This window comes from Seriola lalandi, unplaced genomic scaffold, assembly GCF_002814215.2.
Source record: "Seriola lalandi dorsalis isolate HSWRI2012SDOR001 ecotype SW California unplaced genomic scaffold, Sedor1 jcf7180002054590, whole genome shotgun sequence".
Taxonomy (NCBI): domain Eukaryota; kingdom Metazoa; phylum Chordata; class Actinopteri; order Carangiformes; family Carangidae; genus Seriola; species Seriola lalandi.
In genome coordinates, this window is record NW_019525143.1 from 644,365 (window position 1) to 663,688 (window position 19,324).

A 19,324-nucleotide genomic window follows, 5' to 3' on the forward strand; every position below is an offset into this window, starting at 1 on the left:
CCTGTGAAACCAAACCAACATCCTCACCTGTGATGGACAATATATTTCATTTATTTATGTGACCCAGCTGTTGAACATAGAGCTGCAGGTTCTGTAAACGATGTTAACATCAGCTGACTCCAGATCTGATTTGGTTTTAATTTCACCTGCAGATTCAGTGAAACGACTGAAACATTAACGCTGCAGCTCACACACACACTCACACACACACACACACACACACACACTCCTGCTCTGTGCTGTAAACTTCTGCTTCAGTGAAACAACCTCTGAGCTGCTAAACCTTCAGTCATGTCTTATTTAAACAGGTTTATTTTTTCATGTGTTTGGGCCTGAATCGTCTGAACGCGGAGGAAACGTCTCAGGTCAGAGGAAGTACGGCACAGTTTCTGTCTCTTTCTCGGCTGATGATTAGTTTAGATGAATCTTTAACGAGCCCTGTGGGGAAACGAGGAAGCTCAGGCAGGATTTGATCAAGTGGTTTCAGAGGCGGCAGATTGAACCACTCGGCTATCTCCTGCTGTCTCCAGCGCTGCCCTTATCTCCCTCTGACCTTCATCCGTCTCCGCTGTGAGCTCCGTCTCACACAATTAAAGAGCAGCGTTAAAGATAAACCTCATTTTTTTTCATTAGTGGTAATTTGAGCTTTTATATCAACATCTGTCGCTTTGATACGAACACGGCACGTCGAGTCTCACCTCCAGAGTTTCCCTCAGACACCACACACTAAGAAATGAAAGTACAGGAATGGATCTACAAAGGTACAAAGGCTTTGAACATTGGTGCATTTTGGTACCTTCTTGTCTGGACCTCTAAAAGAACATTTCTGTTCCTTTATGTCCTGGTACAAATATATACCCACTGTAAAGGTGCAGGATTGGAACCATGTTTTATTTATTTTTTTGTATTTTTGCCTTTATTTTGAAAGGTGCAGTGAGAGAGAGAGAGACAGGAAAGTCAGGGAGAGTCATTTTGTACCTTAATGAGGCAAAAACATTTACAGTTATTGACCAAAAATATATTTTAAACTGATGATTCATTTGCATCTTTTAACAAAATCAACATTTAATATGTAAACTGATCAATTTTCAGTGTGTTTCAGTTTATTGTTCTGATGGAACAAAAAGCAGCTTTTCAACATGAAGCTGAAGCATCAGACCTGAGGAGCATTTCTCCGGTCACTGCTGCATTACGTTCAGTGTCTGAACACTGGCTTTGTGAGGCGGCCTCATGCCCCCCCAGCATCATTACAACCATTACAACAGTGTAAAACACACAGCAGCTCTGTTGTTAATGAAGCTGATCGGATCAGACCAAGAACAGACTCGCCTGTTTGATTCTCTGTTTAAATGAAGATGTGATCAGTGATGTGCAGCATCATCTGCCTGAACCTTCGTTACCATCACTCAGCAGCGTCAGCAATCATTTTGTACCTTTTTGGAATGAAGCAAAGCCATCTTCAACTAAGAGCCACGTTTCCATGGTAACAATCAGTGACATCCGCTGACCGGAGACACCAAGTGAAACCAGCAGGTCTTCGTCTCAGCTGACAGTAAAAGCCAACGTGATGCTGTGTGGTCTGAAGGTTGTCATACCAACAGAGAGGAGTCCTTCAGGTGAAGTGGTTGACAGGTGTGTGTGTGTTGTGTGTGTGTGTTGTGTGGTCGATCCAAGATGGCGGCATCGTCCTTTTAACTGAGTCACATGTCACACAGGAAACGTCCCTCATGTTTCTCCTGAACGCAACTCCACAGCTTCAACTATCTGAGTCACTCATTCACAACGCAATCTGCCCTGACAAGCCAAGGGTGAAGGTGTCACCGTGTGTGTGTGTGTGTGTGTGTGTGTGTGTGTGTGTGTGTGTGTGTGTGTGTGTGTGTGTGTGTCATGTAAAGAGAGGGACTAGAGTAAAGTGAGTGTTTGTCGCTGTGGATTATGATCATCTCTTTTGTCTAGAGCTGACGTCGTTGGCAGGATTACTCAAGCAGGCCAACACCCAACTCCACACACACACTCACACACTCACACTCACACACACACACACACTCACACACACACACTGACCTCTGTGTGAAAGTCAAATGCGCAGCGCTCAGGCCTGTCAAACTATATCATTCTCTGCAGCGGACAGACGAGCAAATACAAACATACAAACACCTTCACATATGCGCTTATGTGTCACACACACACACACACATATACACACACACACATATACGCACACACACACACACATATACACACACACACACACACATATACACACATACACACATATACGCACACACACACACACATATACACACACACACACACAACACACTGACCTCTGTGTGAAAGTCAAATGCGCAGCGCTCAGGCCTGTCAAACTATATCATTCTCTGCAGCGGACAGACGAGCAAATACAAACATACAAACACCTTCACATATGCGCTTATGTGTCACACACACACACACATATACACACACACACACACACATATACACACACACACACACAGTGTGTTGGTTGGTCCCAAATAGCGCCAGGGTCGCTCGTCTTTCACCTCTCTTCCCCTCGTTCTCTCTTTCTCTCTCTCTCTCTCTCTCTCTCTCTCTCTCTCTCTCTCTCTGCGCTGCTACATTCATCAAGACAAGAAGAAGAATCATGTGAGAGTAACGAGGCAGCAGAGAGGCTCAGGAATTAACGAGGAGAGAGAGAGAGAGACAAAGAAGGAAACAGGATGGAGAAACACAAAACTAGGACAGGCAGTAGATTAAACTCAGCAGCTGTACACTTATTGCCTGTGACAGTTCCTTGTGCATTAACATACAGTATGCATGATGTAGTGGATACTGCAGGACACGGACATAATCTCCCAAACTACTGTATGAATCTGCCTTTTATTTAAACAGGGATTTTCAGCTTTCACCACACTTTTCTCTGCAGTTGCATTTCAGGATTTTACACAGTGATGATGCAAAGTTACAGCGAGGGTGAAGGAGGAGAGAGAAATAAATGCTTTAGAAATGAATAATAGTAACATCTGAAACAGTAGTTGTGAGGATAAAAAGCAAAGTGAAGCATTTTAACGATTGTCCTGAAATTTGGTTCAAATTTGTTTAAAGCTGAATTCTGATGATGTTTTTGTAAATCCAAGTCGAGTCTCGAGTCCCAGGAATCTTCTATCAGCCAGTCCGCGTCCGACACACACCAGACTTCATAGAAAACTATTCAAAGTCATAGTAAGTGATCTGGATCTGACTCCCGCTCCATCCCTCCTCCAAGTTCAGTGCAAATCAGTTCAGGACTTTTTGTGAAATCCTGCAAACGTCTCAAATCACACTTGAGTTTCGTGTCACTTTCTGGAACCAAAGTCCGACTTGAGTCAAAGTCGTAAACTCGAGTCTCCATCTCTGCGTTAGTTTATTACTTTGTGTGATCGGATTTCTCAGGTTGTACCACCGATCGATCTTCTCTGTCTCAACACGTTCATCTTTCTGACGTGATGTTGAGAGGTTTGTGTTTGTTGTTGACTGCAGGTCTCGACTCGCTGATTTCCACATGAACTGCCAGATGACGTCTCACACCGTCACCAGCTGCCCTCACGACAACTACCACGGCTGCCTGATGTCGTACGTCGGCCTCATCGGTGAGTCTGACCCTCGGTCTGTCTCTGACATCATGTTCAAATCGCTTGTTTAGCTGATTTAAGAATGACTCTTTTTCTGAACTCTTGGCCTTGGCGACATTAGTAGGGTAAAAAAAAAAGACTCGACCCTCCAAACTGCCCCACGTCAACATGTGGAGGAACCTAAAGCAGCAGTTGCTTCTAAAACATGTTTAAATGTGTCTAAAGCCTGAAAGGCTGGAGTCTGAAGGACTGGTGACTCTACTGAGCTTTTATTATTATTGTTTATCTCCCATTTATTGCTAATTGTTTATTTTGCCTATTAAATTGATATCTGGACTGATGGGGCAGATGTTTTGGATCATTTGGTTTTTCTTTGTAGAGTTTTAGGATTGAGGTATTTTGTGGCTGAAATTATATTTTGTACAGGCAGTGACTGGAGCCCTACACAAGCTTTTAAAGCTTCTTGCGGTGTCCTATTTTCAGCCATTACCATTATTATGTTTGTATACTTATTTTATTTTTTCTTTCTGAAGGAAGGAACACACGCCGACTCAGTTTTAATGTGTTTAAAAAACCTCAGAGCAGCAGATTGATGGGACTAACATGTCACCGACTGACTGTGAAAATTAAACAGAAGTGACCATCTGCTGTTTCTGAGTCTCTGTTAGAACCAGGTGACTCACGACTTTAGGAACCATCCAGTGATTCAATTCCCAATTTGCAAAAATCCTCTTTGCTTTCCCCCCCCCCTCTCTCTGTGTGTCAGGCTCAGACGTGACGCCCAACTACAGCGACAGCAGTCCCTCCAACATCACCATCAGCCTGTGGTGCACCTGCAGGGGCACTGGCAGTCAGGAGCGGGAGTGTGACGCCTTCCACCGGGACTTCACTCACAACACCTGCCTCAGTGAGTCCTCAGTGTGTCGCTGTGTGTCTGCAGGTCTCGTGAGGACCTCATGTTACTGCAGGTCTCAGAAGGACCTCATGTTACTGCCGGTCTCAGAAGGACCTCATGTTACTGCCGGTCTCGTGAGGACCTCATGTTACTGCCGGTCTCATGAGGACCTCATGTTACTGCAGGTCTCAGAAGGACCTCATGTTACTGCAGGTCTCAGAAGGACCTCATGTTACTGCAGGTCTCGTGAGGACCTCATGCTACTGCCGGTCTCGTGAGGACCTCATGTTACTGCCGGTCTCGTGAGGACCTCATGTTACTGCCGGTCTCGTGAGGACCTCATGTTACTGCAGGACTCAGAAGGATCTCATGTTAGGACCTCATCAAGATTATTTTTATAATTTTTTAACCTAAAGATTTGAGAAGCTGGTTCCAACAACTGTGTCGTCAAAATACCTCGTCGATTAATTTTATTTTTTTTATCAATTAATGAACTAATTGTTTCAGCTCTAATTCACTTTGTGATAATATGAAGCAGAGAAAGGCAGAAAAGTCATTTTATGGCTTGAAGTTAATTATCAAAATACCTCCTGATTAATCTTATTTGGTTACCTATATGATTAATCAATAACCTGACAAATCATTTCAGAGGTTTTTAGAGGGAAGAGTGAAGAGTGAGGACTGAAAGGACCTCACAAGTACTGCAACATAAGAGTGTGTGTGTGTGTGTGTGTGTACAGTAGTGTATATATAGGTGGAAAAAACACAGTGAGCAAGGCAGATAATTGAGGAGGAGGAGGAGGAGGAGGAGGAGCTGATCCCCTGATACTCTCTTTAAATAACACTGACCCAGCTACAACATCACCTCTGCTCCTCCTCCGTCAAACAAACAGCCTCCCTCCTCGGCTCTAACGTGAACGCACACATGCACGTCCCTGTCGGCCTGTGGCAAAGACCAACCCCCACAATGCACTGCATAATTTCATCATGTATTAAACATTATTAGAAACTAATCACGCAGACCACAGAGCGTAGGGAGATGTGTTGTGATTACTGTGCAGAAGTTCAGGCGTGAATCTGATCACTTCTCGTTAGGAAACAGGAAACAAACGGCGTCTAGTGGTCAAACCCTGCGGCGACTTGACGAGACATTTACTTTTAGTGACTCGGAGACACAGTGTCCACTTGTGATCATGGGATGATGAGAAACGCTAAACAGTTAGCCATGCTTCGCTCTGTTGTAGGGCCGAGTATCATTCAATCAGTAGTGAAGTCAATACCGTGACTCTGATGCTGAATCTTAACGCTTTGACCTGCGGCTCTTTGCTGCATGTCGTCCCCTCTCTCTCTCTTTCTTTATCTTCCTGTCTGTCTCTATATTATCACAATAAAGGCATAAATGCCCAAAAATATAACTTAGAATAAATAAATAGATAAAACCCTGAGTGTACCGAAACAAGCAACAGTGTGTTTAATTAAACAGTAAATCAAAAATAATTTAGATGTTAATTTGACTCTTTTTGCAGCAGGTGTAAGCGGGAAAGGAGCAGCAGAAACAGAGACCTGGAGAAACACGATGCAGCAGTAACCTTCACATACTGTCACACGTCCACACAATCACTGCTGCCGCTGCACGTCCGCTCTCCACAGAGGCGCCGCCGCAGCCTCCGCTCGTGTTGAGAGGTTTCCATCGGAGGCCTGTTCATTAATCATTCACCAAACACATCAGAGTGGATGATGGTGCACCACCGCGGCCCCCCCGCCGACAATGTCTAATGACTCCATTGACTTCTTTTTGTTGAACGTGTTGGACTTGAAAGGTTTGTTTGTTTATTGGCGCTGCGGTGGCGGCGGCGGCAGGGAGCCGTGGGTTTTCTATGTATGAAATCAAACACAGAGCGTGGAGTGAATGTACTGTATGTGTTGTTCTTTATTCACAGTGGTCTCCGGTCGTCCACCGCTTGTTGAATTTCTGACCTTTCTCCAGATTTATTTAGACACGTGTGTAGGGCCAGGGCATCCTCTGAATATTTCCCAGAATCCTTTGAACGCGTAAACACATATATTGACGCTGTAGGTTCAGTATTGAGACGCGGTTCATCCTCAGGACGTTTGAGTTTCAGTGCAGGACGATGATATATCTGATGTCGATGCCTGACAACATCAGGATGTTTGTTCAGTGATGAATGTGATTTGGTGACGTGACTGTTCCAGTGCGGGTCACTGGGTGCTGCTGACAGTCAGCTGATGAAGTCACACAGGTTCAGCTCTCTTATATCAGCACCAATAACTTGGACGTAAACAAGGTCCAGTGTATTTTCTCAGAGGTCCGGTTCAGTCCTACAGACCTCACCACACACCTTGTCTTTTCAGGACAAACGTCTCTGAACAGAAACAGAACAATGTGCTGGTTTGTCCTCCATGTTTGTTTTGGTACAAGAACATGTGACAGGTGGAGTTCTCTGAGGATCTGTGGGCTCGTCCCTCCAGAGCTCCAGGGGTTCAGTGTGTCGTCTGGTGTGTTGAAATGCACACAGCCTGTATTCAGAAACTGAGCCTTAAAACCAGCCGTCAGGACTTCTGGAACTTTGTGATGTCACAACAAAGCAGTCACCAAGCCCCGCCCACCTGGACCCACCATCCATTTCTGTTTTTCTTCTTTATATTTTATATTTATTGATATTAATTTATTTTGAGCTGCAGTTCCGACGCATTAATACTGCGGTGAATGATTAAAAACACACTGTGTATCACTGCAGATATCTTTGTGAAATGAACTGATTTCCATAGAGATTACAGCTCTGGTTGTTTTGGAGTCAGGAGTTGAGATGACTGAGTGTCTCTGTGGATATTAGCAGGTCTGATGTTGATGATCATTCGCTCCTCTCTCACTTCCTCTCACAGAAAACGCCATCCAGTCGTTTGGTTACGGCTCAGAGGGGGGGACTCTTCTGGTGACCGAACCGTCGTCCACCTTCTTGCCCCCCGCCCAGCCGCCGATCCTCTCCAAACCCGCCCCCTCTCTACACGGCAACGCAATCAAACCCCTGGACGGCGCTTGTGTGTTTTCCACTTGTGCCAACCTGCAGGTGAGTTTACCCACCTGTGTCTCGTCATGACGTCTGTCTCCCTTTTTTCTCGAGTTCATCTCTCTGACTGAGGACGAGTCCGGCTGCCTGCAGAAATCCTCCGTCCAGACGGGACTGATGTCTGAGCGGAACAGATTTATGTGCTTCGCTCTTCGTCACCCTCACACACACATTAGCGTCACCCTGCCTCCATCCTGGGGAAGTGGAAACCTATCCATTATGTACAGGGAAGGGGTGTAAGGCTGCAGGTTGGAGGCCAAGATAAATTGCTATCCATTATGTAAGAGATTTAAAGCATGAATTATAGAACACCCCGACATATAGAGCGGCCAGATGTAGAGGTGTTTTAACAAAGAGCTTCATTTTTAACTCACATATACGTCAATGTGGAGACGAGTGAAGATGTATGAAGCTACATCTGCTGCAAAAAGCTAGAGCTGGAGTCAGGGCGTGGTTAGCTTAGCTTAGCTTAGCATAAAGACCTGAAGCAGGGGGCAAACAGCTGACACTTTATATCCGTGCACTAACAACTCAGGAGGAGTTTCGTGCTCGAACTGTTTCTTGTGGCGTAACAGTTGGTGCAGTGACTGTGTGCAGCTTCCCGAAGGCTCATGGGTAATGTAGTATTTAGAGCTGTCTGCAGACCAACATGAGAACACGTCAGACTGTAGCTTCAGTCTCATGGTTTCCTCATGGATCATCTGTTTTTTTAATTCTGATGTAGCCGACCTAATAACAGGGACTTTAGGAAGCGGCGGTTGAAGTGATGCTACGGCGCCCGTATGCATTCCAATGTGTTGCCATAGTGATGGAAATCAAAGATCGCTAAGCAACGTTTAACTCTAACAACGGCCTCACTTCTTCAGAAAAACCGAGGTCGCTCTGAACGCTGGTACAGTCTGTCTCTTTAAACGACCCGAGAGAAGTTGATATTTGATTCGGAGACAGTTTAATATGAAATCAGGAATTTGAATTGAAAATGGTCTGTGACTTCAGCACCACGGACAGCGTCACGGTTTCTTCAATACACAGAGGATGGAGGTTAACAACAGTTTGTACTGACGTGTCTGTGAATAAACCGGAGAAATGATCATGTATCTCTTCATCCATAAAACTACTGATGGTTTGATTAAATATAAATGACAGAGTCAACCTCTTCACGTATCACAGGTAAACTGATCCTTCTCCTGTCGTGGACAGTTGAGCTGCAACAGAAGGTTTCGACCTGAAGTCTACGCCATCACATCACGCCGTGGCGTCACTTCAACCATCGCTGCTTAAAGTCTCTAATGCAGTTTCCTCACTCAAACAATCCAATATCCGTTTAAATGAAGCTTCATGTAGAATATTTTCAGCTCTTTATCTTCCTGTGAAAACAGCTCTTTCCTTTGGCACTACATTTTTCAACCACTGAACTACCGTACTCCTACGCACAAGCACCTACAGAGCGCGCTGATTAGAATCTACTGCAGGTAATGTAACATGAATACCTCACACAGCCCCACGTCCAAAAACCTGAAGTATCCCTTTAATTCAAAGCCCAAACACAGAGGAGAACATTTGTCTGTAGTTCCACGTGTCTGCTGTTAAACAGCGTAACGTGTTGTCACCCTGTGTATGAATGTTGTAGCAGCTCTGAGTGTTTCATGTGTATTAGCTGTGTATTTGTTGTCACATGAGTAACCCTGCTGTGGGTGATGAAGAGCAGCAATCTGAGCCTGGGGGGGGGTAACCACTGGTCGTTTGGTACAGAGTGGATTCAGAGCTCCTGTTTTAAGACGACAAATGTTCACATTTTAGCTGCTGTGACAAAAAGCTGAATTCACCCCCCCCCCCCCAGCAGCAGCACCTTCAAACCGCCGTCAGTCAGCAAACAGCTTTTCTAAATACCTGGAACGTGAGAGCGAGCGCTTCCAGTAAATACGAACCCTCGGCGCTCGCAGAGACGAGGTGCGACCGGCAGAGAAACGGACAGGAAGCAGATAAACACAGAGATATGATATGGAAAAGAGTGAGAGAGGGAGAGAAATGATGTAATGTAGCAGATGTCCCTCAGGATGCAGGATATTACCTCATGCGTGCTGCAGTGAATTTGTTTTCTGAATTGTATTATTTCCCAGAGCTCACGGATCGTTTGTGTGAGCGATGCCGAGCGGTCGGTTTAAAGCAGGCCTGCAGAGGCGTCCGGTGTCAGAGGAGGTTACTGCAGTGATAGTCAATATGATAATGATTCATCCGCATGGTTTAATGATCGCTCTAACAACCTTGTGTATGTGCACATGGATGCATATTTGTGGATTTGCACACGCGTCTTTCAGAGGGAATGATAATGATCCGAGACGTGGAGTTTTTCCAGGCTGCTCTCCATGATTTCCCGTCACTGAAAAGAGTTTTCTTCTTCCTCTTCTCCCGTCGAGAGATAAGATCTGATTGGCTCTCCCACCCGGGCGACGGGAGGAGATATGCTAATGAAGCGCCGACAAAGAGGCCGATGGAGGGCTCAGATAAGTGATGCAGTGTGCGTGTTTTCGAGCGAGCATAAGTGTGCATCTTTGTTTACGCTGACGTTACTGCTCTGCATTTCAATGACGGTGAATCTACTGAGCCTCGCTCAACTGTGTCTCATCCTTCCCTCTGACAATAATGAGAAACTGAAACAACAGGTTTCCTCACTCAGAATCACCATTTACATGTTCCCCAGTGGAGGGAAACAGGACTCTCCCATCGTGCAGGTTTATGTTCTGACCGGTTTGAATCATTTACAGAAATCATCTCCTTTTTGACCAAGTGAAAAACATTATCAACACGTTTCTTTTTTTTTACTCATGAAAATCAAATTCGATCATTTTTGTTTCTTGTTGATCTGCAGAAAGTTTTACATGCTTTTATTTTTCGTGTCCAGATTATTCTCTCTCTTTTCCCATTCATTTATTTAAACCTCGAACATCAATAAAGTTTTTCCCTCATTTGAAACGACGTTGAGACACACAGAAAAACACAGAGGCAAATTAAAAAGAGGACACCACTCAGTGAAGGTGAGGTGGTTTGAGATCATCGTCTTGAATTGTCCAGGTGTGGTGAGCGTGTCGATTATTCGATTAGATTTTCTAAGCAGAATAAATCCACGTGACTTGAAGCAGACGAACAGGCAGTAGAGCGAGGTTGAGTGTATATATGCATCAGTCGTCGTCCACTGACTCCCAGCACCAAATACCCCAGAATCTGGAGATGTAGTTGCCCAGATATTTCAAACTATGACCTCATATATGATGTAATCATGGACATGCTCTGATCACGCCATTGTAAGACGTCCTATCCAAAACGTCTCCAGATATGATCCAGATTCTTGCAAGAACCTATAAAGGATATCTCCGGATCCTTGGGGTTTTGGTGCAGTGATATAATCCTCTGGTTGGACAGGACTCTCCTGGTCATTCAGATCTCGGCTGGTGACAAAAAGTGTCCGGACCTTTGCAGTTAGAGCCTCCGACTCTCTGTCTGTTGAGATGAAAGAACGTTCTTTGCCTTTGTGAATATTTAATACGTTTAATCTGCTTTTATCTCCACGTTTTGTTTTTACTTGAATCGACTTGGAGTTTGCGCTTCGTCTCCTCGGAGAGCACTTTGTGTCTGTGTTCGGAAAAATCTAAATCAAATAAAGTTTATTCTTGTTGTTCTATCAGGCGGCTCCTGAAGCATCCTGGGTAAAACTGGGAAAGCAAAGACACTTTTGTGCAAATGAAGACTTTGAAATGTGAGCGAGAGCAGACAGTCCGTCAGTCACAGACAAACACTGTGATCAATGTTTGTGAATGGCGTGTCGGTTCGAGAGCGACATCCTGTAATTATAATGCAAGAGTCACAAAAACAGTGTGTTTAATGAATCGGAGTTAATGAGCTGAATGTGAGTGGGCAGACGGAGGAATATAAAGCAACAGAGCCGGGATTGTGTGTTTCCCATGCTTTCTCATAATGAGTTCTTGTTTTACAGGATGGAGGCCAAAAGTGCATCCCCTCTGATGAGTACGAGTGTGAAGAGGTGAGGAGCCGTGATTACACACCTCTGTGTGTTTTGACGCTTTAAAAACTAATTATGGAAGTAACAGGTTTTGTTAAATTGCACACATTGACGGGGAGTGACGACAAATTGTTTTCCCTGCAATCATGCGGCGGATGGCGGTGCACAGGTGGTAATCAGGTTCAGTTCTTTTCTGTGAGGTTCAGGTCCATCATCATGTCAAACAGGCAGAAAGTCGTCACGTTAGAATATTATTATCAGTTCAAAACAGAGAGGCCGGTCATTTCCACCGTACAAAGAAACAGCTGTACCTGTAAATAACTGCATCTCCGATACAGTGTTTAATGATTATATTTTTATAGAGATGGAGTTTACACTGTTCACACTTCTTCTTTTAATGAGAAGTTGATCAAGGGAAGAGATAAACAACAATAAAGAAGAGAAGGGAGAGGAAAAGACGACAGACTCTGATTCAGCAGTTAATAAACGAACATATTTTATACCAACAGGAAATGACACGTGAGGCGTCGTCACTGCAAATTAAACTTAACTAACAAATTAAAGAATGTGTTTCGATGTTTTTTACACAAAGTCTCAGAGCTGATGTTGATAACGACCTCATGAATTTATGAATTTATAACGTAGAGATTTTCATGCTTCGAAACCAGGAACAAGGACGTGAGTTTGGTGACGTCGTCATGGTTTTCAAATGTGATAAACACTTAAAACATCCTTCTTACAACAATTATTCATTAACCATTAATTAACCTTCCTGTCGTCCTCCAGTCTCAAATGTTTTTATAATTTCATCAGAAATCTGTTTTTTCTTTCACGTATTTGCCTGAAAATAACATGAATGATTCCTTTCTACACTTTCTGCAAATATAATTAATGATCAAAATTTTCATTACATTTTGGGTGTTTTATTCAAATTTATAAAATCTGTGCTCTTCTTCAACGGAGCGATGGTTTCCATCAACACGTTCCTCTGATTGTAACTACAATTGAAATAATTCAACATTTCAGCTTTTTTTTTTACTGTAAATCCAGGTGTATTTTTATGTAAATGAGGTTTATTGATAATAAAATGTGTTGTTATTGGGTAATAATAATAATAGTTTTATAAACAGTCAGACAGACGATACGAAGGATGAATGTTTATGCTGCTTATTGATGCTTAAAGGTTCCAGCATGAAGAATTTCACTGAATTAATCCCCCCCCCCCACAGGCTCTGTTGGCCCAGGGGTCAATAGACTCTCAGGACTCTGCGGGGGCCAAGAGCAGCAGCCGGCAATCAGCTCCACTCCTCCACCACATCTCTGTGACTGTGTGTGTGTCTGCGGTTCTACTCTACGTCTCATAAATGTGAACTCACAACTCGCACACACACACACACATGCATACGCCCACACACACACGCCCACACACACACACACATATATACACACACTCCTAAATGGCAAGACCCAGAGAAAGTCACGTGACTCGGCGCCCTTCACGACGGGAAAATGTCAACCAGACGGACGGACGTCCAAACATCAACAACAGCCTTTCAAAGGAGGGAAAGCGTTCTGGAGGACGTTCAGACGAGCCGCCTCTCTCTCTCTCTCGCTCCGCCACACACACACACAACAAAGACGAAGAATGGAGGAAGACGGCGGCGGCGAGAGAGAGAGAGAGAGAGAGGGGAGAGAGAGGGAGAGAGAGGGAGGGCGGTGAATAAGAACAGCAGAGACAGAGAGACTCTTGGGATTTTGGATCACAGACTTGGTTTCCAGCGCTCCCTGTCTGTCTGGAGGGTTTGTGTGCTTTTTGTGCCGCCCGGCTCGGACTCGCTCCCTCCAGCTTTCTTGGATCTGAGACAGCTAGGCTGAAAAGCACAAAACCACACACACACACACACACACACACACACACACACACACACATATTCTTGGACAACAAGTCTTAAAGTCAGCAGCGTGAGAAAGAGAGAGAGAGGGAGAGAGAGGATGGGATTTCCAGGATGGACAGATGGGACAGATCCTTCCACGGTGTTTGTCAGCTCAATTTATCACTCCCCTGGATCCTCTCGTGGCAAGAAATCTATACGACATACATACAAAGCACAAACACGTACACACACACACACACATACACACTCACACACACACACACACACACACACACTCACACTGTCGCCCTCCCCTTAGACCTCGTTAGCGGGCAAACAGGGTCCCCACACAGACACAAACACTCATGCTGTTACACCAGTGTGCTTTTTTGCGGGTCTTTCTCTTAATTTTGTCGTCGACATTCTGTAAAAAAACAAAACAAACAAAAAAAAAAACTTCATTTAATGTGGAATATGAAAACAATCTCATCCAATGGAGTCTCAGTGGAAGAGTGTTTATTTCACATACCGTAAATGTATAGTTGTGTGAGCGGGTGAGGTGTGTGTGTCTGTCTTTATGTGGGTGTGTTTCTGCATGGGTGAATGTGTGTGTGTGTGTGTGTGTGTGTGTGTGTGTGTGTGTGTGTTTGGAAACAAAGAAACGCTGTAAAGATCTGAGTCTTATAAGCAACTGAAGACCACGCTGTGAAACTACTGACCGCTTCATGTGATAATATGAATATTTCACTTCGTCCTCTTCCTCTTCTCTGGGTTTGATCATTCTGTTGAAACGGGACTTTGGACTCGTACGAGGAAAAACTCCAGTAATTACATGTTGAATAAAACAACACACACCGAGGAACCAGCGTGTATGGGATTAAGATTTCCTGTGTTGCTAATATTTCCTCTTTTCCTGCAGATTTAATCCTTTCATCATATTGATCATATAGTTTCAGATTTAACTTTAAAATGGGATCAGACATCTCTCACCTTCCACTGCGTCAGCCATGCTGCCCCCCCCCCCCCCCTCGTCTTTCATCTACTGTCTCTGGTTGAGGTGGAAACGTCACACAAACAAACTCATGTCACTGTAGGGTGTATATACATTATACATATATATATACTGTATATATATATATATATATACACACACACAGTGTGTATATATATATATATATATATATACACACACACAGTGTGTGTACCAGATTGGTCTTGATATAAGAGGAGACTGTTTGAAACAGCAGGGTTTGTCTCACAGTCACTTTATGTACATAGTACATAGTACTTTATTTCATAGTCATTAGTGTAACATGGCCTTCTACAGACAGTGGTGCATTATGGGTTGTTTGTGATACGATGCTGTTGGACCAGACAGGAAATCAGGACATCTTATTTTATTCTAATTCAATTGCTTATAACATTCAAATAATTACGTCTGTTGTTTTGCTTCTATAAATGTGTTTAACCTGTGTGTGTGTGTGTGTGTGTGAGTGTGTGTGTGTGTGTGTGTGTGTGTGTGTGTGTGTGTGTGTGAGTGTGTGTGCACATGTGTGTGTGTGGGTTCTTCAGTGTGTACTACTCTGGCCACTCTGTGGGGTATTTTTTATGTTTCATAGAAGGATGTGGAACATGAACAAAGGCCTGTTGTGCTGTGAGACCAGGTCAGAGGTCAAAGTGGTCGTCACCTCCTGCCCTCCATCAGCTGGAAGAGAGAGACTCATCGGTGTCTGTGGTGTGGCCTTATTTTACTTTTCTTTCTTACGTACGTGAAAGAGGGAAAATTCTGTTCATTGCCCCGCTAGCGGCCAGGAAATCACATGTGGCTCCTCCTGGTCCCCAGAGGATGAATCTAATGATTCAGCAGCACCACCATCACAGTAAAGTTTACTTTTGAGCAACATTTATCAAGTGTGGATATTCATGGTCCCCAGAGGAAGAAACCAAACCAAGGAAACCAATTATTATAATCATGATTATTGTCTTGGAATCCGAATGTTTAAGTTTATCACTGACGTCTATCATGCTAAATTTCAATTTCTCTTTCAGAAATATCAAACTGCCGGACTGCAATAAAGATTACTGACATCATTCCTACTGATATTGTTGTCTTGCTGTAAACTGAAATAATATGATTTTTCCAACCTAACTTTCCATCAAGTAGAAACACTAATTAATCTTGTAGATGGGACCTGATAAATCAAAAGCCAGAAATCGATTTTAAATAACAATTGTCTGTTCAAATGAAACTGTTTCGAGATAGAATTTGCCTCAGAAATAAGTGAGTTTATGTGACAGAGAAAAGGAGGTATCATCAGCAAAGAGTCGCAGAAATATAAACAAAGACACAGTGAGCTGTTATTTATGTTGATGAGAATAACAGGGACCCAAGAATACATCCCTGTGGGGCACCACAAGTCCATCCATTTATTATTATGTAGTGTTTCTGATTAGTTATACATTTGAAAGTCATAACTTAATAAGCAAAATATTATCATGGTCAACTGTTCTAAACACAAATCCATAAATACAGTCTACCCCAGAGCACATTCGTTAGTGCTTAAAGCAGTGAATCACTTTTTTTCTGAATCATACTAGTGTTCATACAAAATCACATTAATCCTAATCTGACCCCCAGTTGAGGAGCCACAGCTCTAGCGCCACCCTCAGGACAAAGTCGACACTTCTAATCCCAACTACCGTTTAGACTCTAAAGAAAAGATGAATTATCATATCAATAGATTCTTTCATTCTGTCGGGTGTTAATGAACATTACAGCGTCTACAGGCTGCTAGTGGGGCTTTATTCTTTCCATCTTGTTGTGATGATGTGGAGGGAAAGTGAGAAACGAGAGGATGGACGGAGGAGAGAGGTGAAAGTGAGATTGTAAATTTGCTGATATATTTGTAAACTTTAACAGCGCTACAGCAGTGTACCTGAAATATGTGTCTGGAGATCTAAATAAAAGTAACATCTGTAACAACAGTTGTTGACTTTTCTCTGTGTGTGTGTGTGTGTGTGTGTGTGTGAGTGTGTGTGTGTGTGTGTGAGTGAGTGTGTGTGTGTGTGTGTGTGTGTGTGTGTGTGTGTGAGTTGACATTGGTTCAAAGCCAAAGAGCTGGAAACGCAGAAACCGTGACGCAGGAATGTTTGACAGACTTCTTTTGCCCTGGGTTTTGTCTCTCAGGCTACGACCAGCTGCCCCACTTTACTGGGGGAGGTTGTTGGGGAGTTTGCAGCCTATAATATTCAGACACTTCTCAGTGCTGAAACCAGAAGTCTACTACCAGCTGCATTTACAGGTTAAAAATAAATGAATCCATATTTTTATTTACAGTTAATATTCTCCTAAATGATGCTAGAATAAAATGTCAAAGATGAGACTGCAGAGCGGAGAGATCTGTCTTTATGTCTATAAAGAAAACTAAGAAATAAAGAATAAAATAAAAGTGGGTCAGTGCTTTAACAACAGAGGTGTGTTCAGCATTTCTACCTTTGCATTTCTCTCAGTTACTCAGACCGACCAAACTTATATATTAAACTTACAACTGTTAATTATCCACATCATTTAAATATGATTACATATCACATTTCATTCACATCTATTTGAATAGAAAAATTCAGATGTCGCGACTGACCCCGACCCCGGGGACGGTTGAAAAACATATATATATTGAAAATACATTCAGTTTCACTTCGTTAACTTTTGCTGTTTTCCTCAATAGAAATAACAATCTGAAAATATGTTTTACAACAGTATTATAGTATTATTGATTTATTTAGTAATATTTATCAAAGAACAGTATGAGTACATGTTTCTAATTGGAGGAATTAGGATTATTATGTAAATTTTAAATTGTTTTAAGTTAATGGGTTTTCTTGTTTGTTTATGTTTTTGTTGCTGAACATTACAGGTTGTTTGTTTGTTTGTTTGTTTATTTTTTTTGCCTCAGCAGCCACTTCCAGATTCAAGTGGACAAATATGCAACAACAACATTAATAAATTAATTAAATTTGTGAATATCAATCTATCAAATAACTTATTGTTATAATGGAATAAGTTATCAGGCTTTCTAAATTAATCATAGTCTAATTTAAAAAAAAAAAAGAAATTTAATACAGTAACAATTAGTCGGAGGTTTTCATTAACGGAGACCTCATACTTTATTATAGATAAACAGAGTATTTGTGTCTTTATGACAAAGAGTTTCTGTCATATCTTTCACTGATGTTCAATTCCATTTCTAGAAGAATACTGACTATAAATTATTACTTTATCATTATTTAATTTAATTTAATTGAATCTTTTTAAATGGAAAAAATAGGGAGGAGCTTGAAGCCGTGTGTGTCTCTGTCTCTGCAGCCGGACTCTGAAGATGCTGCTGGAAGATCTTTCAGTGAAGACGAGGAGACGTGTGGAAATTAAAGCCTCGCAGATAAAGCACTCTGCATTGTTTAACTCCCGGCCGTAAAGTGAAACTCCCTCCTCCATTAATGTGAGACGCTTTTTAAATCGTGTGACCTCTGACCTGACGTTTCTGTTGCTAATGTGTTTCTTTCCTGTGAAACCGAGAGCGCTGAGTAACTTATGAGTGATTCATGACTCTTGTGCAGCAGCCAGGAGACGAGATAGTGATGATGATGATGGTGATGATGATGGTGATGGTGCACTGTAGAGCTGATTAAAACCTGTGTATATTTACACACTGACTCACAGTGAAAGAGATTAGTGGAGAATCGGAGAGACAGGCGTTGACAGGCAGGACCGTCTCTGACAATCTGGCATCAAAAGGACGATTAAATGAAAAAGAATAAAACGATCCACTGACCGTACATGTGTGTGGGTGTGTGTCTGCGCTTTACAGCTTTTATTTCTCTATTTCACACGGCTCTGTCACACACTGTCGTCCCCTCACATCTCCTCCTCAGCATCACTCCGCCTAATCCGTGCACTTATTCTCTCACTTTGATTCGGACGACACTGATAGCAGATTGTGTGAAATCACGCTCTATCCATCCATCTCCATTTCCTCTGTTTCCACACCGAATCCCTCCGTCACAGCTGCTTCATCCTCCTTTACATCTCCATTTATGTGATCCATCTGCCTGCACCTTTCCCCATCACTTCGTCTATCCCGCTGATTATTCTCTCATGACTCACTTTGCTTTACTGCCGCCGTTAACTCTTCCTACACACAAAGACTTTTCCATCTGTAGTTGGATTTATATTTGGATGACACATTGTTTTATACTGCCATTTATTCATGTGTGAATATGGCTGCCAATATGTTTTATATTTTAACCATAACTGTATAATTGAATTGAAATTAATAGAAAAATCAGCCCTTGGTGACTCAAACAGCTGATTGCAGCATAAATCAGTGCACAGGACTGGAGGAATACCGAAGTTCCTTGGCTGAGAAAAAGTAGTGCTAAACGAAAGGCAAATAACCCGAACCGTCCCTTTAAGAGGATAAACTGTATAATATTACTATTACAGAACTATAACAGCTCTGTCTGGACAGGTACAACACCTGGTGCTCTTCTTACTTGTATTGAAATGTGCACACACCTGATCAAAGTGTGTAGGAACCTGTTTGTCACTGTATATTGATCCATCAGAAGATATAAAAACCATCTCAGTGTAGTTTTACATCTCCTCTCTCAGGCTTCTCTCTGCAGCTCTAGTAACAACAGGTCAGTCAGCCAATCAGAAGAGAGGAGGCTCTGAGCCTCTCTTCTGATTGGCTGACTGATTTCCGAGTGATCCAATAAAAATAAAGCAGATTTCAGGTAAAAACACTCAGAGAAACCAAATCCTGTAAAGGTTTGGA

The 19,324-nt window shown here is 42.8% G+C and overlaps 1 protein-coding gene across 1 annotated transcript in view; it reads left to right on the forward strand.

Moving 5' to 3' along the window:
• The window catches only part of gfra2b (GDNF family receptor alpha 2b), a 77,868-nt gene extending 63,270 nt beyond the window's left edge, over nt 1–14,598 (forward strand). Inside the window, exons 6-10 of the mRNA XM_023419030.2 lie at nt 3,523–3,632; nt 4,381–4,521; nt 7,414–7,598; nt 11,590–11,637; nt 12,846–14,598. Coding sequence (XP_023274798.1) covers nt 3,523–3,632; nt 4,381–4,521; nt 7,414–7,598; nt 11,590–11,637; nt 12,846–12,980 — 619 coding nt within the window. The 3' untranslated portion in view covers nt 12,981–14,598. The remainder of the gene's footprint in view (nt 1–3,522; nt 3,633–4,380; nt 4,522–7,413; nt 7,599–11,589; nt 11,638–12,845) is intronic.
• Nucleotides 14,599–19,324: the final 4,726 nt, after the last annotated feature.